Source organism: Macrosteles quadrilineatus, unplaced genomic scaffold (assembly GCF_028750875.1).
Source record: "Macrosteles quadrilineatus isolate MER2022 unplaced genomic scaffold, UCM_ALF_1.0 Scaffold_2__2_contigs__length_208266976, whole genome shotgun sequence".
Classification (NCBI taxonomy): Eukaryota; Metazoa; Arthropoda; class Insecta; order Hemiptera; family Cicadellidae; genus Macrosteles; species Macrosteles quadrilineatus.
This window is the reverse complement of record NW_026542595.1, coordinates 26,493,640-26,521,487: the sequence shown is the minus strand read 5'-3', so window position 1 is coordinate 26,521,487 and position 27,848 is coordinate 26,493,640. Positions and strand designations below refer to the sequence as shown.

The following is a 27,848-nucleotide window of genomic DNA, read 5'->3' as shown; positions in this document are numbered from 1 at the left end:
ACATTTTAACTGGCTCATTTTAATACAAATACATACAAAAGTAACCAATTTCGTAAAATAAAACATTTAAGTAGGTATCCGTAGTTGCAGAGTGGTGTATTGATCACTCTGTCACAGCTGAAGTGCAGCGTTGATCTTCCCAGGAATTGTCGCGATTCTCACAATATACGCCTGACTCATCATTGTCTCCGCCTCCGCCTCCCTCACGACACACCAATATATTCTCTGACTTTCAGTTCAAATCAATAAAACCATGAGATATATAAGTATATAATTCGAAGTAATATTTGAATAATAGCACCATGTCAGTAGGCACTGAGCAGCAATAGCCGAGCCAATTACACATTGTCATATTACAAACGTCTTCTAAGCGACATATGGACATGCTATGTACATTTAACCCCTTCTTACTCCTACCCAAATTTTGCACAAGCATTTGTGTTCCATACAATAAGGCTCTTGCGCTATTAGGCCTATTCACATAGATGAACATTTGTTGTATTATTTCATACATTTGTAAGGCTAAATAACTATTTTAAAATGCATGTAGAACTACTCATGTTCAATTTTCTCGTGTCCATGTGATGTAAATCCTTTCCTTTGCTAGTTTGTATTTATGTACACAAGATGATCATAGTCGACTCTCAAGCGACACATAGTCTGCTGTGAGTCGCATGTAGAGAGAGGTACAGTACATTACACTATTTACATTGTACCAGTATCCCAGGCCTTACAACTCCTCTTCTAGTGTACTGTACAGTGTACAAAATATATACATCGTATTGGTCTCCAAGGTGACAACTCCGTGCCACTGTTGCCACATGAGCCAGAGCCTCCATCGGCTCTATTTGTTTATTCATATGCAATTATCTTTCGCACGCAACTCCGCTTTTTATTGTTCGATATCAGATTATATGGTATACAGTCAATGATTATATTTATTTATCTCCCCCCGCGATAATACTACCATCCTGCAACTACTGACCAACGATATAAACAACTCATGGATCGCTGGCTCAGTGTTGGCCGCGCGGTCGAGCTTCCCCCACCATCGACTGGCAGAAGCCGACGCAGCCCATACATTCACCATTATAAAACACACTTTTTATTTGCTGCTCTGTTTAAATTTATAGGGATAAAATATTGCTAACGCTTGTCAAACTCTTTTTACTAGTTAAACCTTTTATGTCTGTTTTGCTTCTTGCAGAAAATAGCCCATCTGAATTCTTTAAAACTACAAATTCACTAAACCCGTTTTGTAGATGTTTTAGGCAACTGATATTGCTAGTTCCAAATTGTACAGGGTGGCGCAGATGGATCGGGTGGTTTTAAAATACTTGTCAAACTGTCAATTTTAAAGGTATTGGATTGAAATAAAGTGCAAAACGTGTAGTTACAATGGAAGTTTATTAACAAAAAATTTGTTAAGTTAGTTTTTAAAAATTACATCCATCAAATGCCTTCCTTCTCGAGCGACGCATTCTTGGAGTCGGTCCTTGAGGTTCCGCATTGCTCGCTCAAGCACATCACCAGGAATTGATGTGATTTCGTTGTGAATTGCAGCCTTCAACTCCTGAAGCAAGGGTCTACATGAACAAACCCCGGGCCATTCAGGAGTTGAAGGCTGCAATTCACAACGAAATCACATCAATTCCTGGTGATGTGCTTGAGCGAGCAATGCGGAACCTCAAGGACCGACTCCAAGAATGCGTCGCTCGAGAAGGAAGGCATTTGATGGATGTAATTTTAAAAGCTAACTTAACAAATTTTTTGTCAATAAACTTCCACTGTAACTACACGTTATGCACTTTATTTCAACCCAATACCTTTAAAATTGACAGTTTGACAAGTATTTTAAAACCACCCGATCCATCTGCGCCACCCTGTACATGGTAAAATAATAAGTGATTACAAAAGAGAAATAGAAAGTACAATATTTGTAATTGAAATTCTACGTTATTAATCAAAATAATAGTACATAAACTTTTAGAATAATTTTGCTAAGTTTTTGCCACAGTGGTAACGTTATGTTTGACGTAAACGCGATATTTTTTTCTTTCAATGCTTAATGACAATGTATCTTACAAAATAGGTCATAAAAAGTATGCTTATCACGTTAATGTCAAGCATAGATTTGCGGTAAAAACTGGACAAATGTAGTAGGGTTTTTAAGAGTTCAAATGTGTTATTTTCTGCAAGAAAAGAAGAAGACATAAAGTTTAGAATAGTAAAAAGTGTTTGGCATGCATTAGCAATATTTTATATCTATATTTTTAAACAGAGCAGCAACTTAAAAAGGTGCGTTTTACAATGGTGAGTGTATGGGCTGCGTCGGCTACTGCCAGTAGGTGGTGGGGGGAGCTAGACCGAAAACAGCGCCCGCAGTGCTACTGAGAGCGCAATCCACTACTGACTGAGTATTGACGATGTGATATAATTCGAAGGCCAGTTTTACAAAAACCTATTTTCCTTGGTCGCTTCGTGATTGCATACATGAATACATGTCTTACTGTTATATAATACCCTGTAATTGATATACTGTACACTGTATTCTCAAGTGCACACAAATGCAGTGTAATCCTCTTTGGACAAAATGTAATTCCGTTTTATAAACTTTTTGAAAATTCATGATGATTTAGTTTGTGGTCTCTAACGCTCATTGGATTTGTTTGTAAGGCTTAAACGCTGGCCTTGTTACCATCTAAGGTTAACCTTTTAACCTTTTGTTATGTAGAATCATTAATTGATTGCCCAATGGTGAGAGATTGCATTTGTGTATTTTGTCCTTTTTGGAATCGACTCTACCTGGAATCGAACCAGTAACCTTCAAAATCGAGGGCAAACTCTAAATCTAATATACTAATATAGAATTATAAAGGGAAAAGTATCTGTGTATAATGTCCACTATTAAGGAAATGTGGCAAATTGTGAGCAACAAGTAGGCTATATAATGGGGATCAGGCACGAGTTTCATCCCTTATTGTAGCTATTGTAGTAACAATTAGGTGACCTTGACGTCCCACCCTTACACCACGCCTCTACCCTGACCTTGGCTTATCATTCAAGTTTATTCCCAATGCAATTCTTTAGTTTTAATCTTAACTGACTCGAGGCATTCTATTCGTTTCTAGTGCAAAGACATTTTTTACATTTATATAAAAGGTTTTATTTGTACGGCCTTTATTACTTTCTTAATTATATAGCCCAAAATTATTGCCCTAACGTCTTCATACAAACTAGAAAACTGTGTTATTGATACTGTACTGCTGAACGGTTTTAGCCAATTGAAGTAATTCCTCACGTTATCGGTAATAAAGCTGAAGCTTAATGTTCAAATAAAACGTTTCTGGAGATGTTATTCAAGAGATGACTCAGGTGGATCTAAGCCAACTCAACACACTAAATCTTTAGGTATAACCAGCGAGTAATGAAGATGGATTCACCCGTTGCGAAATAATGAAATACTATTTACTTTGCTGGGTATAAATCTTGTGTGAGAGGAAGTATTTTGAGGTAAACAGTTTTGTATTTATGTTGAAGAGGTTCAGTGTGGTTGTTATATGTCGCATTAAAAAATATATGCTTATATGGAAATGAAATAAGCCTTTTCCTAAGGATACTCTCAGGTTAATTAAATAATAAACCGCGATACATTAACAAGACAATTGATAATTCAACAAAAAAATATGTCGATGAGGTAATACGTCTTTATGAGGTCGTGACAGGTATTTAAACACTCCTTAAAACACTAAAAGATCAATAGATTTAAAGTTTTAAAATTACTTCTTGTTCATTAATTACATTACTCAATTTTTAAAATCATATAGGAATTGACAACTCTGTATTACATTATCCCATTAACAATCACAACGCTTACTGAATATAAACAAACCCTATCCACTTATGACATAAAATACCCTTAGGCAAGTGTCTAAATACCGTAAAACCAAATTATCTTTTGTTTACCCAGTTTCTTTGAGCAGTCTCTTATGATGTTTTCTGTGATGTATGATTGGCCAATACAGTGGTACACCTTGGTGATGTCCAAGGCTAGATGATGTCAGAGTGTGGAGTGTAGATGACAAGAGTTTTACTACTTCCCTGGCCTGGTTTGGGCTCGTAATCGTAAACCGCAGGACGATCCTTGTGTGCAGAAACCACTTTATCTCTCAACCCAAGGAAACAATCATCATTCGCACATCAGTCATCACGTAAACAACACTCCTACATTGACCACTATGATTGCCTTTATAAAAATACCATTTTGCATATCGGGCTATATTTTATGTTGTTTCTGTATTTATTAAAGTCTAAGCCACCTAGTATAGTTACGTTTTCGTCAGGGAACGGAGCAAACCCAGTTTTGTTTTGAATGTAACGTCAACGTGTTGAAAGACAATGGCCACAGTTAGCTCCATGACAGATAGGAAATTATGTGCAGAGTACATCCATCTCGGACAACCCTCGTATTTGAATGCAAACATTTCAACCTTTTTTACCCAGTAAGTTGAATAACGCGTTTTATATTTTAACTTTTTTTTAGTTTTGTTAAATATTTTTACGATTATAGTCTTGCTATTTTATTTAAACTCATGGTGAATGTTAAGACTTTTTGGGCATCGCCCCTTAGCCTTTCTGGATCATTGACTAAAGGCTATCGCCTAAAATGTGGTACACTGACGCTAGAGTATATTATATACCCCCGCCGCAGCAAACCTGCAGACTAAGCGAATTTCCATTTGACTGATTTGATTTACACTGAAATGTCTACTTAAAAATATAACATTTATTCCCAATTTAAATAGAATTAGTTTAACAAGTACTTAGGTTTGCTGCATCAGGGAGGGTAAAACTGTTTTTTTGTAAAATGTTAATAGTTAGTAAGAAATAAAAACGTTTTCCAAACTTGATCAAAATATGTTCATAAACAAGCAAACTACAACAGTTTACTTATTCTCCATAAGAATAACATGGGAATTTTAAATTTACAATTTTTTTGAATTTTCTCCGTAACCATTAGGTGCATAATAACGCTTCAATATACTAAATTATTTGTTTTTTTAAGCTCTACAAAATGGTTTGGAAAGAAATTGCTAAATTTTATGTTTTTTTTTGTCAAAAATGGGAAAAACCTATTTTTACCCCATAAAACCCCCCGTAAACCCCCGTTCCCATGGTCCGATCATGTTGGATCGCGAACTCGTTCGAATAAACGTAGGTTTACACGTTTGTACCAAATTTCATCAAAATCGGATCATTTTTGCTCGAGTTATCGTGCTAACGGACATATATATATATATAAATAAATATATATATATATATATATGAATTTGAACGGATGGTGTTTTTGGCATCTAGGGACCTCAAAACGAAAAAAAAATCGGTCCCGCGTCCAGGTCTTACCATGAGTACTACGGTAATAGCTTATTCCCTATATGGGAAATTCGCTAATAGGTACTGCAATACAGTGTACTGTACTGTACTAATGACTTTGTTAGTTTGATACAATATCCGTGATGTAAAATTAACCCATACTACACCAAGTGCCGGTATTCTCTATTTCACCAGAGAGTTCCACCATAGATTAAACATACGTATGTTTAATCTATGGTTCCACTCAGTAAACTCTGATTGTAGATATAATGAAACATCCAACGTGTTTATACTTTACCCTGATTCGATTGCTTCATATACCTTTTAAGAAGATTGCTATTATAAATCCAGTATTCACCACTCACTTTTGGTAGCCTAATAATCCATTAAAACGTAATAGAAACAGAAAACTCCGTTAGACTAATAGATAGACTAATTTATAAGTAAAATACAATAATGTAATAAAACTGCTGTAAAAGGTCTACATGTTGTTTGCAACGAAATTGTTACTTTTAATCGTCCGAGGGTTGTAAAGTAAGTAAAACTTCGCTATTCAGAATGGCTATCTCGATATGAGTTTCAGTAAAAGGCTACCTAAATACTTTACTAAAGCCACACGGTCCTGGAGAGTTTCAAGAATGTCGGTTAAGAATGCGGCAGAGGTGAAACAAGTTGATCAAAGCCCAAGTCATGTACTGTACACAGGGTTTATGTCATTCAGCTCCCCTCTCCTTTCCCCTCCCCACAGCCCATGGGATATGTGCATTATGGAGGGCTGCCAGTGCCACACTATACAGTATATCTAAACTAAAACAAGGCATTTTGAATACATATTGTCATATGTGTTCAAAATAGGTACCTTGTTTTAGTATTACTAGTGTACATGTTGCTCGAAATCGAGCAATTGCAAAGAAGCACAGGAGTTATTTACAAACAAATTACTTGGTTTAACACTTATAACAGTCATAATTTCCAATGATTTTAAAAGAGCAAAATAGCCAACTAAAAGATTATCAACCAACGGAAATAATTACAATTTACATAACAGTCCTTTTCCATTTTAAAGGGTGAATTTTTAACAATCAAACTACCCATGGACGTGAAAAGGTAAGCTTACAATTTAAGGTCAACGTAAAAAGGCTGTCAGCTTTTATTAAGTACCGTACCTAAGTTATTTAGCCAATTTGTAGACAATAAGGTGTATGCTACTCTACAGGACAGAGTTAGGCAAAAACTGGCAGAAATCTGAAGTGCTGTTATTTATCATAGGCTTAGTCATATACCAAATCCTTAAAATAAAAATTTAATAACTAACTTATATCATTAAACACAAACCAACATCCAAAACTATACACATTTTTAATACAACTTTTCGATAATTTACACATTGACTGTTTACAACATATCTTTTTCTTCTCACTATTAATTTTTGCTTTGCAACGGGAACGATTTGTTTCATAATTATTGAAATAGATTTATAATAATCTATCATACAGTTTAAGATTAAATAAACCTACCACATAGTTTTTATTTTTATTTTTTTTTTTTACTTTTATTTTTTCTATCAGCTGTCTAAAATTGTGAAATAGGCATTTGACAGTTCTGGTTGTTTACATTTAAATGTCAAAGCAAATGTAAACATTGTGAATTTTCTCATGCTACCATGGAGACCAAATATTAATATTTAATTTCTGACAACAGCTGGAGTTTCAAAACAGTTTCTGTTTCCCATGTTAATCTTATGGAGAAATACGAAACTTTAAAGGACCCCAGGGCCTCACTCTCTAATTGTTTCCCTAAAAAGAAAGTTTCCTGCACAACTTCACGTTACGCTCTTTCCAATGACACCAAAAACATGTCAATCGGTTCAGTAGTTTCGGAGGAGTAATTGTCACAAAATTCCTGCTTGCGTATTAAATAAGTACGAGAGCACGCCCCGTGGTCGAAAAATCGACCAAAAGCATGTTTTGTACAACCTTCTCTATTTTCACCCCACACTGTAAATAAAACATGTGATTGGAATGTCTTCAATTTGTTTTGATTTTCTGTTTATATTGTGTTGTTATTTCGTCATCACCATAGCAACCCATAATACCCATGTTAATTTTTTTAAATTTCAAATTCATTTTTTGTGCTTATTTTTGAGCCTATTTTAATTTATAAAGGGATTCTGCACACCTACAGGAAAATAGCTTTCTAACGGTATGCGTAGATTTTTCCTACGATGCACGCGAGCTGAGAAAAAAGGTTTTAAAGAAACATGCTTGCCTATTAATATATAGATAGATAGATATTCAAAATACAGATAGAATTGTCTGTGATTAAACGTAACACAATTAGGCTACCTTTCTTGAGTGTCTATAAATAAAATTATAGTTATTATAGTTAGTAAAGTGAAATAAAACATTAGCTTAAAGTGGCAGAAATCTACTTGCAATGACATGACACTAACATTTTGTCTCAGGGGAGTTGGTGTTGCAGCAATATTTCATTGCGGATGTGCCATAATGGATATTAGAGTGGAAGACAAGTGCAAATTTCGCCAAACAAAGTAGGGTTGTTGTTGCGCTACAATCATATAATGGATCAGCGTTTTGTGTGTGTGTGTGTGTGTGAGGGCTACAGTGCGTTGTGGGTGATGGATGAGGGAGGGTTGGCAAGAATGGTAAACAGCGCGCTGAAAGTCTTGTGCGGATTAAAAAGGCCTCCGATCCTCCCGCTTCCCTCTCTTTCACCACTGACCTATTTACCGCGCCCTAATATCCCTCGAGCCTTCCTCAGAAGCTGCAGTGAATTTTAAATCGAACATGGGCTGGAGTGTACAAGGGGATGAAATCGTACATTAAATAATGCAGCTTGAAATAGTTATAAATGGGCATTAATTGTATTTGAAACTTTAAATGTAATAATTGACGATAGGTAACGTTCCTTACTCACTCAGTCAACATCACCACTCGCAACACAGGAGCACAGGAGCTATGTTGGTATATTTTTGTTTGAAGGTATTCTAGGTAAAATGTGTGTGTATGAGGATGTTTGTTGTGAGCGTGAGAGGGGCTCCATTGATCTCGCGATGTCACAACACAACAACGTGACGTCACTCATTAAAACTTCGCTCATTCATCTATCCCACCTCGGCCACCTCATTGCATAGTGGTGTTAAATTGGTAAAACCATGGTAAAACTCACCGTGGTGGATTCTACAGATATGGTGTACATAAATGTATATTGTTACACGTTAACGATGCTTCTGATGAAATTTTCCACGCACCTTTCTAACTTATGCTGATAAAAAAAATCTGTTTAAAATTCTCTAATTCTCCGATCATTTAGAAAAAAATACACCTCACATTGACTCCTGTACAATATTGATACTATTATACTTATGCTACTGAATTGTGATTAGTTTCGAATCAGCGGTGAATCTCCCTATCTCCCTACCAAGTTGTCTGCGAATCGCAAAGTAAAAGCAATAATCATGTGAGGAATTGAAACATTTACGTTACCACAAAATTAGCACTCGTCACATGTCTACTGCATAGCCATTATGGCAAGTGAAAGTGGACATCGGATCATGAATAAACCTCACCATGTTATATTTGTCACCTATAAACCATGGCCTCTCTTCTTCTATTCAACCAACAGCGCCGCCACAAAACATGAACAAATCCGCATTACACCCTGCATTATTGGTTTCCATCAACATATGCGTGTGGCGGTGTGTGTGGCCGTGGCGTATATCGGAGTTCAGGTGGAGGAAGGTGGCCTGAGGCTCAGTGACGCGGTCTAGCGTGTGATCACAGCATCTCATCATCAGAAGGGTCACACGAGTTTTGTTTGTAATCAACCCTGTCAATCCCTATTGGAAACAAAATCATCTTAGATTATAGTGATTTAAAGTTGTACTAATGTACTATTATACAAGATAATTACAATAACAAGATAAGTGCAACATCAAGTTAGTGTAAATGAATAGCAGAGTCAACGTAATGTAGTACAACATTACGCCAACCTAGGTATTTTGTATTGTGTAGGTATAAACCCTCCGGACAAAGCTCTTAGTCGAGTAATTGCTCTATAAATTGTGTTTTAATTAACTGCAAGCCGCGACAAATGTTTGCATGTGAAGGCATGCCTCGTCTCATACCCTGTTATTTGTCAACACGATAAATATGCTGCTTTGCTGTTGTACGTTTTAAAATGATTAAGTTTATCATACCCATTAATTGTTTGTCATAGGGTAACAAAATCTATTCAGGGGGAAAATGTTTAAATTGTAAAGTCCTTGCTATGATTGCTTACTAATCTGATCTCCGGCGAGGTTTAAATTTGACGTGAAATGTAAAATATAAAAACAGAATTACTTCGTTAGCTGCGCCTTTCTATAGACTTTGTGGTTGGTTTAAAATCTAGTTATAACATGCAAATGTCAACGCCTCCTCCTTGCTTTAGAATCACAGGGTGATTATTTTAACATCGAATACACTCAAAGATGTCAAAGGCAATCCACTACAGGGTGGGAAGTGACTCTTTGGCTGAACCAAAATAGACTTTTTGCTTTACACTCATTTTTTTCGCCGCATATAATATGCATACTCTGATATACTTTTTATCATGTGTTCCTGAGGAGATAAACGAAATTTGCTGTCACCTAAACAATGTTGTAAAGTAGGCAATTTTTAGTTGGTAGGGCTAGGGAGACGGTTGTGGGTTCGTTCTTCCGAGACAAAATCACTTTCTTCCTGACTACAGTAACTCTCTTCACCGACCTACAAGCGGTTAATAGACTACACTGGTAGTAGCAGAAACGTTTGTCTTTGTCATGTAGATATAAAACATGCGTGTATCTTATATCCATAACAATGCCACCTGCTCACTGGTTACTGTCACTTCTACTCTGGACAATGGCATCTACGATTGTTTGTCTTAGATATAAAACATGCGTGTACCTTATATCCACAACAATGCCACCTGCTCACTGGTTACTGCCACTTCTACTCTGGACAATGGCATCTACGATTGTTTGTCTTAGATATAAAACATGCGTGTATCTTATATCCATAACAATGCCACCTGCTCACTGGTTACTGTCACTTCTACTCTGGACAATGGCATCTACGATTGTTTGTCTTAGATATAAAACATGCGTGTACCTTATATCCATAACAATGCCACCTGCTCACTGGTTACTGTCACTTCTACTCTGGACAATGGCATCTACGATTGTTTGTCTTAGATATAAAACATGCGTGTACCTTATATCCACAACAATGCCACCTGCTCACTGGTTACTGCCACTTCTACTCTGGACAATGGCTTCTACGATTGTTTGTCGGCTCAAGTCAAGATGATGGCAAATACAGGGTGGGGCAATGAGAACGCCACAATTTGTTTTAGCTGTCACATGTTGATTGTTGCAACAACGAATGACCAGCTGTGCTTAAAACATCAATTAAACTATGCAATTTTAGTAAATATTATGCCCGAGGCTATTAACACTAAGATTTTGATGTGCAAACCTATTTTTAAAATAGTGGTTCCTGTGCAAAACCCCAGAGATTGTTTGGACCACATTCCATCCTTGGTCAACATGGCGCTGTTCCAGATTGGAAAACAATGGTGAACTGGGTAAAATTATTTAGGAAAAACGCTTAAACCTTAAAAATAATCGGTGGGTGCCGCAAAACTCTTTGTACACCAGCAAATGTTGAAGTCGCAGTAACTCAAAGTCCAAAGAGATTTCCCAGGAAGCTGTTGTTGTTGAAAGCATTACGTTGGCTCCTTTTTTTGGAAGGGGGGGTGGTTTCTAATAAGTTACTTGAAGTTCGAGGTTTTTCAAAGTCACTCCACAGATTTGCTTAAACCGAAGCTAAGAATTGTCCAAAAACTAAACTGATTCCTGAAGAAATGCTGAAGGAGTATTTGATGGAGTTTTCAAGTGCCTAATGTCAAGTAGGATAAGGACGTCACTTCCAGGATTTCGTTCTCAAGAAATGGAAAAATTACTTTTTTAAGTTAAAATGGCAAAAGATAAGCTATGTTTTGATGTGCTATTTATATCCATAGGGTGAATATTATTGAGTTTGTACTGCTTATAAATTGGGGCGCTTTCATTGCCCCACCCTGTATATGTGAGAAAAAAATACCGAACGCTCAAGGGGCGTTATTCATTAGCAATTAAATTATTTTAGTTACCTTAGGGGGATTTAAATATGCAGTATTTATTTATTTGCAATAGGTATTTTCTATCGCAGATTAATAGAAACTGCCTCAACAAATAGATATCACACCACAAAAACAAATCTAACGTTGTTGTTATTTGGTAAATACATTTCTGAATTAAGCCGGGGTTTCCTAGGCGCGGAGTCGGCCAGCGGAGAGAGGAACGCGGAGAGCGGACTCCACTTGCGTTAGGCAATTTAATGTTACTGTTTTCCTAGAAGCAGAGCGGAATGCCATGTTAATTTCAATTCCGCTCTCCGCGTTCCTCTCTCCGCTCGCCGACTCCGCGCCTAGGAAAACCCAGCTTTAAAGTCATCTAAGTAATATAAACAAACAAAGATATGCTGTAATGCTAGAGAAAATTACATTCCATTATCTTCTCTCTAGAATGTAATTATTTTGCGTAACATTCCCTTACTGTGAAGATGTCATCATATTTAGATGTGAGATAATTAGCCCAAAATCTAAAATTTGACGTTTTACAGGTTACCTGTATACTGAATACTTGTATAGGCCTACTGGAATTCTACATCTTTGCCAGATCTAATCCGATAGATTACGTCACAAACTTATATAAAATAAAACTATATATACAATATATAAAAAAATATCAATAGGTACTTAAAAAACGAATACATATATATACGTTGCTTTTTGAGGCCTTTGGAGACATCAAAAAGCAAAAAGAAAATCGGTCCTGGGTCTAGGTTCTACGATGAGACCTACAGTAAATGTGGCCGTAGAATGAATCAGCATGGCGAACTAACACTTACCTCATGAGGGGCTCATCCTTTAATTCTGTTAAGGGCAGCGAGTTAGGTTTTTAGGGTTTTAAAGTTATCAATATTGCATCGATGAGTAGTTTTTCATAGATTAAGTATAGGGAGTGTGCTTAATCTATGGTAGTTTACTGACCGAGTGAGACAGCTATAGTTTACTTCATTAGGGTTGTCGTTATGTGTTTTTAGTTGTAGATTTCTTTCATCAGGATAGGGTCAGATGTTAGAAATACCCCCGCCGCAGCAAACCTGCAGACTAAGCGAATTTCAACTTGTCTGATTACATTTTTACTCAAATATTTCCATAAATAAGACATATTTATTCCCTATTTAAATAACATTAGATTTAACAAGTGCTTAGGTTTGCTGCTACGGGGAAGGTAAAAAGTGTTTTTTGACCATACGTGAATAGTATGGGATGAAATAAATAAATTTGCCAAATTTTATCAATATATATATCCATTAACAAGTAAACTACAACAATTTTTATTTTCTCCATAAGAATAACTTGGGAATTTTAAAGTAAACTATTTTTGAATTTTCTCCGTGACCGTTAGGCATAAAACAGCGCTTCAATATACTAAATTATTTCTTTTTTTAAGCTCTACAAAACGGTTTGGAAAGAAATTGCAAATTTTTTTGTTTTTAGGGTAAAAAATGGGAAAAACCACATTTTTACCCCATAAACCCCTGTTCCCATGGTCCGATTATGCTGGATCGCGAACTCGTTCGAATAAACGTAGGTTTACACGTTTGTACCAAATTTCATCAAAATCGGACCATTTTTGCTCGAGTTATCGCGCTGACGGACACAAACACATATATATATATATATATATATATAAATATATATATAAATAAATAAATATATATATATATATATGAATTTGAACGGATGGTGTTTTTGGCCTCTAGGGACCTCAAAATGAAAAAAAAATTGGTCCCGCGTCCAGGTCTTATCATGAGTACTACGGTAAATGTGAAACGGTGGTGTACTACGGTATATGGGAAATTCGCTAAAAAAAGACAGGTCGATTCACAGATACGTGTGTAACCGCACGATCTTCCAAAAAAAACCTAAGTGACCTTTCCATTTTTTCTATAAATATAAACGTATAAAAGAATATTTAACACCACCCTTCTGAAGTGTTAAAATTAAACAATTTATTTTCCATCTCCCCTTCTTATATTCCTCTGATGGCTTATACCCAACCCAGCCTATCTGGTTTGTTTGGGGCGTCTTTTCCCGCTGGACAGTGACGCCCGACGCCTAGCTCGTGGCACGCATGTCTGCCAGAGACCCGTCAAGTAATGTCTCTTTGTCACGCGACCGATGCCAACTGTTGCACGTTAAATGTCCCTTTCTTGCACGTTTATATATATTTTCAGGTTTAGATAGATTTTAAATAAAAAATTGTATGTTGTCACATGGTTAGTTACAACATCCTTTATGCTTGCTTACTTACCATTGGAATCTGGAACGTGACGATGCCAAAGTAACATTTAACTTGAAATACTATGTAGTTTGGTGAGAGGTGTATACAAGGTTGGTTATACCTGTATTTATACCTGTATAAATGTTAACGACTTTGCGTGTGTTTGCATTTATTTCACGTTTCAAAATACGATCTTCTATGACCTTCCTAATCAGTCTACTGACTCAGCAAACTTCTGTAACTCCAAACAAAAGAACACTAACAGCTACTACTAGATGTACAAACATTCTAATTTTAGCGGGGGTTAGGGTAAAACGATGCGTGAGGCCATTCACCACACATTTGGTCTACAATCTGTATACAGAGTGTGAGTGCGTGCGGGCATGACATATGCTGACGCCAACTGCTGAGCCATAACACATGTGCAGTTCTGCTTACTCTGATTACTCAATGCTGATTCAGGTCTCCACATTAGGGAACAGTTGTATAGGCAACTACGCACATGCATTTCTGAGACTTATCATTCTTTTAGTTTTGCCGTCGTACATTTTAGTTTTATAGTTGTACCAGATCGCTCTTACATGAAGTTTTTCTGTTCCAGACTGACCCCAGCACAGCGTTCCTGCGTGCTGCCCGTGCTGGTCACCTGGACAAGGTCCTCGAGCTACTGGACTCCGGCGTTGACATCAACTCCTGCAACGCTGTAAGCTAAACTTACATTACTTGTGTGTCAAACATATTGATTCACCATTACCTGTTCCTCCAAAATGAAAGACGTTATCTAACTGTTTTAGGGTTATACCTTTGGGCCTTTAGTAACGCCCTTCGAGTAGTCCATCAGTCCATCGGTAATATCCTCAGTTTTTCCTAAGCTTTTGGAAACTCCTAACAAAACTCAAACTTCTTTTATTCCTTTAGGCCTCATGGTCGCTTTTAAAAATAAAATTAAAAACAGAGCTGGACAGTTCAACAAGTGCAGTAGATTACCGGTACTAATTTGACTTGTAACTTTTAAGCATAATATATTAATTATGCTCGCATGAAATAAACATGAAATAGTATTGCATTTACTAGTTCGGAAAATAGTTGTTTACTGGACGAGTGGATTACCCTAAAAGTAAGATACGGTATACACATTTTGGACAAGTGACATACAACATTTTTCAACATCTAAACACTAACCTAACAATAAAAAAAAGTTCCAAATCTGTAAAAAGTATCACCGACTAGGGATAACTTCTATGGGGTTATGTTTTTACGCCACACTACACTATTTTGACGAGCTTCCCATGCAAAGATTTAGTCCAGAAAACAGCTGTTTGCCGCCAGCCTAATCAAATGGGGTTTCATTGCGTAACTGTAATGAGTTTTACCAGACACTAAACTGTTGATTATACTGCATTTGGCAATCGGTGGGGCACACGGGAGGGACTAAGGCTAACATATCTTGTAGTGTCAGCGTTCGCCGCTAGAACTGCTAAGTTGAAATAATTTAAATTAATTTTTTTTTAGTTATAAAATTAACTTTTTAATTATAAAATATTGTTTTAAAATTATAAAATAAATTTTTAATTTTTAAAATTAAACTGTCATAACATAACCTAACCAACCAGACTTGCTGATAATATAAAAACTATATAAGATAAAAATCTAATTAATAATTACTTATAATTTTTAATTAATTTTAAAATGTAGTATTATAAAATTAAACTGTCATAACCTAACCTAAACAACCAAACTTGCTGATATGAAAAATTTGTTGACAAAAAGTCAGTGCTACCAGCGGGATTCGAACCCGGAACTTCCTGAACACCAATCCGAAACGCTACCAACTATGCCACGAACGCCGCTGAAATCACATCGTTTCGTAACGGTAATCGTGTCGCCTCAAGAGAAGACATTACCCACTAGAGATATGACGTCACTACACCTTTAGCCTTAGTCCCTTCCGTGTGCCCATTCCATTTGGCAATGAGTGTTACTAAACAAAAACATAACCTCTCTTAGAGGTTATTATTATGAGGTTATAGTGATTGTTAGTCCTTTAGTCGGTGGTAATATATAAGGTTTTGTACAGATTTATTAGTATGGCGTAAAATATCGTACGTCAATCGGCCAAAATGTGTTTACCGGACTCGAATGTTACCCACTCTCGTCCGGTAAACACCTATTTTCAGGACTAGTAACGTAATATACTATTGTTTATTGATTCGTTGACTTATTGCCAATTATAATCAGCTGGTATCTGGTGGGTAAATGGCAGTACGTAATTAAACCATATTTGATTAAGCCAGCCGCAAACAGCTGTTTTCCAAACTAATTTCATGTGTGGAAAGTCTATTAAAACAGTGAAGTGTGGCAATAAATACATTATTTATAGTATGAGATGAATTATAAGCATACAAATAAACTGTTGGTACCATGTAAAATGAATAAGAATGATTAAGCTGTAGATTAAAGTATAAGTAATCTAGAAACTAGTAAACATATTATAGTCAACCATTTAGCATGGCATGATTAGAAAGTTAAAGTGCAAGTACACTAATGCCTGAGAACATAGCTATACTGTACATTGTTGTGGCTAGGTCATTAGTTGGTGGTAAATATCAAGGTTTAGTTAGCATGGAGAGTTGTTCTACATCCCAACATTGTGCATTGTCAGGGAATTCCCTCAGGAAACTGAAAACCTACATGTCTAGCATTGTTTAATCATCAAGCTCTTTCATTGCAATCATACAATTTAATAAAACACTAAGTTAAGTATGTAACATAAATCACAAGGTTGTAGTTTTAGGATTTCGGTTAGGATAGTAGGCTTAGTTGAAAGTATAAGAGTTCAAACTGTCACAAAGACACAACACTATGTGTACACAAAACATTAGAATATTTCACTGTCAATGACAGCATTTTTGACTTTAGCAGCAGTATATTTCTTATTTAATTTTGATATTTATTTTGCAACAGCTGATGGCTTATTGTTAAAATGTGTTGTTTTGTTTCTGTTACGATGTACCAGAGCTCATTATTAAAGCGTTCACGTATTTTAAATTAACGTAATCGGTTTGAAACAGTATCCTGCATGAATTGGCCACAGGAAGATGTAAAGTCGCAGTGATGACCCAGATGTTAAGCCAGGCTGTTGCTGTGCTGCTGTTATCCAATTAGCAACCCCTACATGGCCAAACTTTGCCTAACTGCCTCACTCTGCTCCGCTTTCAACTACTCTATAATGTTTCATAAATTCCGAGAACTCTGCCATGTTGAAACTTCCATTAGAAGTATCATAAATGTTAAAAAAGTAAAAGAAAACAATAAAGTGTTTCTGTTGTTATTAAACTAAAGTATGAGCAACACACCAGTTAAAACTTACCTGGTTTGAAATCGGATTACTCTTAAGAACTTACAATCTTAATGAAAGAAAAATGCAGCTCTAAAATTTAATATCCCAGGAGTACTACTGTTAATTTGCATTAATCAACTGCATATTCTTTCATGATTGTGCTTTAAAACAGGACATAAGGAGGTATAGAACTAATAAATGAATAAATATCAGTTAAAATCTAATTAATAAACAACCATTGCTTAAACCACATTGCTTAAATATCAGGCCTATATTGACAAGTGTATCCACACTCGAAAAGTTACTACTATACCATTGTAGGCAAAGATGTTATGGAGATTTGAATTTTTTTAAATAAGTTTAAAAAAATGTTTAACCTTAAAACACCGAACTGCCCAACTTTTATTACAGTGCATGTGTAGGGGCTAAAACAAACAATTTTGTGTTTTGAAGCATATTGTTGTACAATCAAAGGTTGCAGAGAAATTCAAAAAAACTGTTAATTTAAAATTATTTTGTTTAATGAAATGTGGCTACAGTAATTCATTATTCATTTATTCTATCTTATATACTAAAAATCTTTTGCAAAACTTATGACAGCTAGCCTGACCATACTATACTGGACCGAATTACACGCGGTTGGTACCAAATTGAAAGATATTTTCTTGTAGATGTGCAGAATCCCTTTATAAATTAAAATAAGCTTAAAAATATACACAAAAAATGATTTTAAAATTAAAAAATAATTAATATGGGTCTTATGGGTTGCCACGTTGGTAACAACACAAAAATAAAATTTAAACAGAAAATCAAAACAAATGGAAGAAACTCCAATCACATGTTTAATTTACAGCGTGGGGTGAAAATAGAGAAATTTGCACAATACTGCCGTGCTAAGCACAAACGGGGTATCTGCAATTTTTGGCTATATTGAGATATTGATACCTACTAAAATAGCTTGATTTTACCTATCAGTTACTAAGGTATTTTAGCCGTAACAACAAATAATTTCCTTTAAAAAAGTACTTTTTAGTTAGTCGTATCTGCACGAATGACATGTTTTACTAGGTTATTTTAGCTGTAAGTGACATTCACTAAGCAATAAAAGTCGCATCTGCTGTAGATACGACTTATTCCCTTATTAATACGTACATACCACTTTTATATCTTAGTAAAGTAGCAGTTGCCACCTTTTTGCTTTAGTATGTTGGCAACATTCTCACATGTTTGCAAGAATTGTTTGTTAGTTAGGTAGCTTTTGTTCAGTATTTAAAAGGCCAGCTGACCATATGTGTGAGAGAGAGAGAGCATATTAAAATGATCCCCACATGTCAACAACAATACAATAATAAAAATTTGAAAATGTAAACATTCTGGTTAAAAAAGTGCAATTTTTCTTTCTTGTAATATCGTTTCTTTGTGTAACATCGTTCATTTCTCTCTCCTTTTATTTTGACTTGTTTCATTTACCTTTTCCTTTTGTGTGCATTTAATAAACCCTTTTTAATTTGACTCTAAATTCTGTGTACTGTGAGAACATTTGGACATTCATTAAACATATCTTCTGGACTAGACAACATTCGACCAGATCTTCTTTCAAGACCTTAATAACGTCAAAGTGGTAATTCAGTGTTAAAAATTAAACCAAAAGTCCATAATTATTTTCTGTTGTCAAAATTAAATTAATAACCTATATACAGTCCACTTTTATTATTTTATAAAAAAACCTTTTGAATACGCTACATCTTTAAGTTACTGATTAACCTAAAAACTTTGTTGTTGTTAGTTTTTTTTTCAACAAAAATAGAACAATAAGCAAATATGATAAAATTTAAACACATTAGTTAGTCTTTATCCAACAATAAAGCTAACACAGGTTACGATCAGTCTCTTAAATATAAGTTTTAAGTACATAACTATATGACTAAAAAGTGAAAAAATGCAATACGGTATTGAAGAATCTATTACATTCCAAAAAGGGTATTGTTCCGCTAAGCCGTTTCTCATTTTGGGAAAATATCCCAGTGATCTCAGATAAATCTGATAATTAATACAGACAATATTTGCTTTTGAGGTTTTTTAAAAACCATGACAATTACCGGTATTAATTACATTTGTTTCATTTTTCAGCCGGTCATCAATTTGTTAATAAGTTGATTTGATTTATGACTGTTTTTTACTTCAAAGCTTTATAATAAGTGTTTTTAAGAGGAAACTTTCCTTGTTTGCAGAATAATTTAGCCTAATAGAAGTTTTTTGTGCAAAAATGTTTACTATTATCTGTAAATAAATTGAGGATATTGTTCCGCAAAGCCGTTTCTCATTTTGGGAAAATATCCCAGTGATCTCAGATAAATCTGATAATTAATACAGACAATATTTGCTTTTGAGGTTTTTTTTAGTGCAATGAAAAACCATGACAATTACCGGTATTAATTACATTTGTTTCATTTTTAAGCCGGTCATCAATTTGTTAATAAGTTGATTTGATTTATGACTGTTTTTTACTTCTAAGCTTTATAATAAATAAGTGTTTTTAAGAGGGAACTTTCCTTGTTTGCAGAATAATTTAGCCTAATAGAAGTTTTTTGTGCAAAAATGTTTACTATTATCTGTAAATAAATTCTGGTTTTTATCAGCTGTTTTACTTTTCCTAGGCTATTAATTGTTCCCGAAATAATTCTAATGATTTGGTCAAATTATCTAGACACTTTTAATTTTACAGTAATTATTTACCTATTTTGCCTGAAGGTCTTGTAGTTAACACTCGATTAACACTCGATGCGCATTTCGCCGCTCAGTGCGGCATCTTCATGGAGTATCTTCTTAAACACTACTGTTACTATGTTACTATGTACTATGTACTATGTTACATAGTAACAGTAGTGTTTAAGAAGATACTCCATGAAGATGCCGCACTGAGCGGCGAAATGCGCATCGAGTGTTAATCGAGTGTTAACTACAAGACCTTCAGGCAAAATAGGTAAATACAGGTCTTGTCACTGGGTTCAAAAAACATTTTAATTTTAGTATTATGATCAGGACTTGGCAAATTATAATTTTATGAGTAGATAGTTCTACATACATTACTAAGCATTCCTAGTTGTAAGTGTGTGCTACTAATGTAATTTAGCCGTAACTGCCGCAGATACTACTTAATCAGCTTAGTAAGTTGTACATTACGGCTATATAACTTAGTATTTTAGGATTAGTTAGTTGTTCCAGTTAGCCGTATCTGCCATAAAAATGTGTTAAATAGGCATTTTGAAATAAATTTAGTATTTTTAGACAAAGGAAAAAATTACAAATTCAGTAAATATGGCAATATTGATCCTAGGCCCATGGTTACCGAAATTAAGAGGTTTAGACTTGGAACCTCTTTTTCTCAAAATCAGCTCAGGTGCAGATACCCCCTTTGTGCTTAGTACGGCAGAATACATACTTTTGGTCAAGTTTTCCACAACAGGGCGAGCTCTCGTCCTATACTATTAACATTTGATCAAAAAACACTTTTTCTATTCCCTGTAGCAGCAAACCTAGTTGCTTGTTAAATCCAATGTTATTTAAATAGGGGAAAGGGAAAATATTTTACCTGTTTTGATCGGAATATATTATATCTGCAGGTTTGCTGTGGCAGGGGTATTTTTAAAAACATTTTAAATTATTAATTTAATGTTGGTTTAAAAGAGATACAATACATGAAGTCATGTTTGTTTGTAACATTGGGTGTAGTCGAATAGCAACCTGCCTGGAAAGACGGAGAAAGTGATTGTATCAAAGAGCAAATACCTTGGAGTTATGTAAGCCAAGAAGCCTTATACATAACTATGACATCTTGTACTAATACTGTATGGCAAACCTTTCAACGGGGTCACAACCAGACTCTAGTTTATTGTCCGAGTTTCTCCTTAAGAATCTAATTCATGTCAATCTCCTTTCAATGCTAATTAATTCTCCTTTTAGAGAATTCTAAATCTTGATTTAATTAAATTTGCAACATATGTAACCCAGTTCTGGTATCACACTCATGCTTGAGAATATTTTTTAACAGTTTTCTTTGGGCCAATTTATTTCTTAATCCATAAGAAGTTGTATTGAGTGTGCAATTATATACAAAATACATAGGGCCTAGTAAGTTATTCTGGTCTCCTTTTCCAAGAAATTGCTTTTTTGGACATCAAGGTAGAGTTTAGAAATGGTTTTTGAAATATTTTTTATCATTAACTCGATCATACAAAATCAAAATAAGTCAGTGTACTATTCTTACACGGATCACTTAGACAATCAGTCTTGGTTTTCTAAACTTACTTTGTAAGGCAAAAGGTCTTTGCTTCTAGCTAGATGATTATTTTACAGTTTCTGCCATTGCTTCAAATACTAGGATAAAAACCTATTTTTATTTTATTTTATTTATTTTTTTGCCTAAGGCAGTAGTAGTATGGCATCCACTGAAATAAATCTATTATATTTTGAAAGTTGTTCATCAATATGGGTTTGCTGATTTCATATAGTTTTAGCAACCTTTCTGTGTGTTGACAGAATGGACTGAATGCCCTTCACCTAGCTGCGAAGGACGGTCATGTCAACATAGTTACAGAGTTGCTGAAGCAAGGGTGTCATGTAGATGCTGCTACCAAGAAGGGAAACACTGCACTGCACATCGCTGCTTTGGGTATACACATCTGCCATTACTCTTCTACCAAGATTAATTTGAAACTCTCGGGGATATTTTTTCTTGTTATAAAAATATTTTTTGCTCAAATTCCATTAAAATACAAAAGTTAAAAGTACAGTATTTTAGTTTTATATTAAAACAGCAATTAATTACTACACTATAACATTATAATAAAATTGAGATGATTAGCTTTTATTTATATGGGATCTCACATGAAAAAGAGAGGAAGGTTGTATTTGGGGAACTCAAAATATTGGGTGTATCATTTCCGTCTGTAGATGAGCCTCAGGAGAGAAATTCCTCGTAAAAAATGTCTATACACTAGCGCATTTAATTTCATGAAATTGATATACTGATAACTGTATCTTGGTTTAAGGTAAATCATAGTGTCATTCTATGGTTCCTCACTCTTACATGTTATAAAAATGTAGAATTTCTACACTTTGACACTACTATGGTTTCTTACCCTGCAAGACCTAAAGTAACTCCATGACATTTTTATCCATAGTTATTTATTTGCTTACTTTGTTAACACATCCACTCTATTTGTTTCTCACCATGTTGTACTCTACTGTCCATAGCTGGGCAGGAGGAGGTTGCTCGAGTGTTGGTGCAGAATGGCGCACAAGTCAACGTGCAGAGCCTCAACGGCTTCACCCCTCTCTACATGGCAGCGCAAGAGAACCATGATGGAGTGGTCAAGTTCCTCCTCGGCAAAGGAGCCAACCAGGCTCTGGCCACTGAGGTGAGTTGTGCTTTCCACCATATGCATTAGGAAGACCCTCCCGTGAACTATAATCATTGACTTTATATCTCTACACAAGAAAGAGTGTAGGGATATAAAGTCAATGATTATAGTTCACGGGAGGGTCTTCCTAATGCAATTGAGCACTACAACAATTAAACAAGTTTGGTCAGCCAAAAGCAAGAAGAGATCTACTATAGTGTTTCTCGGTGTATTTACTCGTACCATTTACAATATTTACTTTTGATAACTATATTGAATGATGAATGTGAAACACAGTCAGACCCTCTTTGTGGTAAGGTGTCTCTGAGATATGATTCAAATAGCTATGTTGTCACTCAATTCACTTTGATACGACTGAAGCCATTGTTGTCCTATTGAGGCCTCTGTTTCCTGCTTCACTTCACATGGGAATCAAGTTACCGAACTGTTGAAATAGAATGAGAAACAAATAATAATACTTGACATTATCTTGAAACTTAGCTATGCTATGGCTTTAAGAACTACAATAGTCACTAAAGAAGTAATTTATTGTCTTTACAACATAGTAACAACTATGTAAAGTACTGGTACTTATACAGTATCTTGGAGTTACCATTAAATTAAACTAAAAAAATGAAATCCAGTTTTATATTACACCAAAATCGTACTTACAAGTCCAAACTAATGTAAACAAACACATTTGAAACCCACTAGGCAACTTTGTATGAAGGATGCAAAATAAATTGTCATGAATAAAACATATTTGTATGGTTAAAAGGTACAGATATAGACCGAGTCATGATGTCACTGCTGTTGTGATAAGGCCTTGAGTCAATTGCCTCCCACAGTCGTAACTCTAACAGGCAGTAATTTGCATTACCAAGCGCAATTGTCAGCTGTTGTAGAAGAGTCACACCTCACTGAGCGCTTGGTTACTCATCCGCCTAATGTTTCTTAATTACTTGTTGTCTATCTGGTTAATGTTGTTTGGAAACATAAGTGCTGACAAGTGGCAATAGTAATAACACACTTTGTGGGAGTGTTAACAATAATCTAGCCAATTAAGTAGGGGTTGATAACAATTTAATGTCTTAGTTTAGTTAGTCTATGCACAGTTTAGCTTGCAATTTTTTTTTTAAACATATTTTAAAACTTATATTTTTGTTACAAGTGTAACCTCTATAACTTACTTGTTGGTAAAACTGAAAGTTAATTCGCTCAAAAATCGTTACCTTTGCTCACCCCATCCTTTCCCAGAGTTGGGACATAAAACATTCATTTGTTGTTTGTCAGACAAAGACAATAGCAAAAGTAATCCTTTGCGCTGAAAGTTCAGAAGTAGTTTCCTTGCAACTACAGTATAAAGCTTTATACAATAAAACTTTGACCAGGTTTAATAACAAGCTAATTGCAGTTATCTAAAGCTAAAAAATAACTATACGTAAATTAAAGAGGTTAGTTACAAAGTAGGGCTAACATTTTAAAAAAATTAATTAATAATTTATTTTTGTAAAAAAATACAACCGACTCCAAACGCTCTAAAAAGAATGAAATAATTTCAATAAAGTAAACTTTTGTATTAGGCAAGCTCACGTATTTTAAGTCGGCGCGGCTCTATGATGATTTTTGATACAAAATTGAAAGAGGGTGTCCATATTGCAGGTGACTATCTATAACTAAAGGTGTTAATCTGCATGTCTTTTTCATAGTTATGCATTAAGTGTTATTTTATTACCGTAATCAGAGATCGGCATTATAGTGGTATTAACGAGTATCTTTAAAAAGATTATAACGCATTTAAATGTTTCTAACTTGGAAAAGTAATGTTTTAATACTAAACTAGCTTCTTTTCCCTGTCATAATATCAAACTAAATTATTTTCCTATTCATATAGAACATTTGTGTGTGTTATTTTCATAATGCATTTATTCTGAAGTAAACATAAAATACAAGAAAATATTTCTTTTAATATATAAACAAAACAGTTCAGTATGTTTTTTTTATATATTTATGTTATCCAGCTACAATTTATTGATTTTCAAAATACACACACAATATTTAATTTCAATCATATTTGCAGTTTGAGCCGCGCCAACTTGAAATACGTGAGCTTGCCTAATACAAAAGTTTACTTTATTGAAATTATTTCATTCTTTTTAGAGCGTTTGGAGTCGGTTGTATTTTTTTACAAAAATAAATTATTTCATGATTTTTAGTGACTGTATAATTTTTTATGTATTAATTATTTGAGGTTTTTTGATAAGCAAAACTGTTTGAAACAATCAAAAGTTCCACAGAACAATCATTATTTTAAAACTGCTTGAGTCACCTGTTCAGGTTACATAATCAATGGGTATGAAAATAAACATTTTTAGATATTCCTTAAGAAAGAAGGAGTTGTCCATTACATTAGGCCTAATGAAAAACTAATTGTCTTTTCTAGATACATTGAAATGTCAGACATCATCGTTTCCTGCAATCGGTGTACTTCTACATTATAAAAAGAAATACAGTAACGTCTCAAGCCTTTTGGAACAATATGAAAGTTATTCCTCAACCACCAGCACTAAAAAATCTCTCAAAAGTGGAAAATTGGTTGTTAACACGTATAGTACCTTTGAAAAATATTATATGAAAGATTTGGTTCAGCTAAAAGTGGTGTAAGTCATGTAGGGGGTTTTGTTTGCTCAAGATATAGCCTAGTCGAAATTGCAAATCATCTTCCTCTAGGACTTTCCGAAGCAGGCATAATAGTATTGATATGTTATAGTAACTGGGTAGAGAATATTAATAAACATTCCACATCTGCAAATGAAATATGTATATGAAAGATTGGTTCAGCTAAAAGTGGTGCAAGCCATGTAGTTTTGTTTGATCAAGATATAGCCTAGTTGAAATTGCAAATCATCTTCCTCTAGGACTTTCCGAAGCAGGCATTGATATGATATAGTAACTGGGTAGATAATATCAATAAACATTCCATATCTGCAAATGCTTGTTTAGTAATTAAAATATTTAACACTTTTAAGACAATTGACGATTATGCACTGTCACACTTCTTAGGTCGTGTAAGGAATAATTTCATTTAATTTATATTTAGACCTGTTTTACGAATGCTTTGGTTTTCACAATACATCTTTATTTGTCAATATCATACAGCTATTCACTAAAACATATATGTTTTTGTAAGTCAGAATATTCAATACTAATAAAAACAGAATTACTGTATACACAAATCAGGTCAAACGTTAAAATACATTTTTTATAGTAACCAAAACAAAATTCATTTTTCTCAATGTAATTCATTTAGGCTCCATGGCAAGAAATAGTTTATTGATCAATATGAAACAACTGTTTCATGAAGAATTGTCTGTAGCTTCATTTAAATGGTTTCAACTAACAGCTGTAGGAATGTTATTATTATTTATTGCCTTCTCTGCACAAATGTAAACAATCTGCACAAATGTAAACAAAATAAATGTTGAATATTTAAGGTTTTCAGAATTTTTCACCGAAACAAATATTATACTTAAACATAATATATAAGGTACCAAATAGAAACTCTCCTGGTTATTTTGGTGGTGGAACCACACTGATCGGTAAAAGAATCACAGAGAAATTGGTGAACATACATAGAAAAAAAAAACATCGCCACAAACAAATTGAGAACCTCCTCCTTTTGTTGGTAGTGGGGAAGTCGGTTAAAAGCTAAAAATTTGAAATATGATCATGTTAATACATGAGAGTGTGCCCATTGTTTTACCACACAAATGACTAAAATCGTTATTTTAACTGGTAAAAAAATGATACAATCAAAAAGACTGTATAAGATTTATATTTTTTAAAAGATGATAATATTTAACGGTATTTTAATCATAGTTTGGTAAACCTATAGTTTCACAACGCATTACCAACCACCGAACCACCTGGCAATACAGAACAAGGAAAATGGTGCTTCAGTATACAGTTTGATCACCAAGGAAAGATACTTTGGCAAAATAACTCAACAAGATTACGATGCTGCTTTTCAATACGTTACAAAAAAAAACACAAAACAAAAAAAAACAAAAAACAGGCTTGAAACACCTCATAATATGCTCTCCCATTGGATGTGTCAGAGATAATGTCAATTTGAGTCATTTTGTGTCCAATTTATTACAATTTCAACAAGAAACTAATGCCTCAGTCACGGTTGTGTCATATTACCAAAAATCTTTCCAACGGTTAAGAAATGGATTATCGCATGAAGATTTACAAGGCAGGTACAATATACAGGTTGCCTGAAAAGTAACTTTTGGCCCCTATTTGAGATATTTGAAAACGGTTTGTGACAACCTTCTTAGTTATGAGGGGCTACAATAATGATGGCTAATTTTGAAAATTTTGCCCTTAGGGGTAGCGGGGGTAGGGGGTAGCTAAAAGTTTTTAAATGGCAAGTATAGTTGAATTTGGTATAATTTTACAGGTCTTGACAAAACTAAATAATTGACATAAAGAAAACTAAAATCGGACCACTAATAAAAAAATGGCGCCCTAAAAGGTTTCAAATCCAAATAACAATGAGGGTGGCTGAAAATTAGTTTGCACCCCTTTTAACTACTAAGCTATTTGAGATATTTGAAATCGAGATATATATATGAATGTGATCGGAGGGTGTTTTTGCCCTCTGAAGGCCTCAAAACAAAAAAGAAAATCGGTCCCGGGTCTAGGTCTTACCATGAGACCTTTGGTAATAGCTTATTCCCTATATAGTAAATTCGCTAAAAGAGAAAAAATGGATTGCTAGGGCTTGTAGAAAAAGAGTGTATGGGCGTTTAAGATGTCTGTCATTTTGAAATGTTGAGGAAGCTATGGCCATGTTACAGGATGGCTTCACTCCGCTGGCTGTGGCCATGCAGCAGGGCCATGACAAGGTGGTGGCCGTGCTGCTGGAGAATGACACCAGAGGGAAGGTACGACTGCCTGCTCTACACATTGCTGCCAAGAAAGACGACTGCAAAGCTGCTGCTCTCCTTCTACAGGTAGGCATTGTGACTACCCAATAGAACAATGGTCAGAATGATCACTTTGTTTCCACAAATATAGGATAGTTAATCACGAGGAGAGTATAAAGAGTTTTAGACATAGTCTGAATTTTTCATTGGACAGGAAATATTTGTATATATATTACACATTGATATCTGTTTCTTGGTAATCTAAATAGCATAAACATGCTGAAATAAAACATAATTTAACAAACACTTTCATCAAACATTACGTTGGTGGAAAGGTACAAACATGTAGAATATTCTGTAAG

General features: G+C 34.7%; 1 protein-coding gene across 2 annotated transcripts in view; it reads left to right on the top strand.

The window, feature by feature from the left end:
• LOC128987789 (ankyrin-3-like) overlaps positions 1 to 27,848 on the top strand; it is a 121,492-nt gene that overhangs the window by 45,719 nt on the left and 47,925 nt on the right. For both annotated transcript variants that reach the window (XM_054408816.1, XM_054408815.1), the window contains exons 2-5: positions 14,412 to 14,513; positions 21,690 to 21,822; positions 22,407 to 22,570; positions 27,418 to 27,573. In XM_054408816.1, coding sequence (XP_054264791.1) covers positions 14,412 to 14,513; positions 21,690 to 21,822; positions 22,407 to 22,570; positions 27,418 to 27,573 — 555 coding nt within the window. The remainder of the gene's footprint in view (positions 1 to 14,411; positions 14,514 to 21,689; positions 21,823 to 22,406; positions 22,571 to 27,417; positions 27,574 to 27,848) is intronic.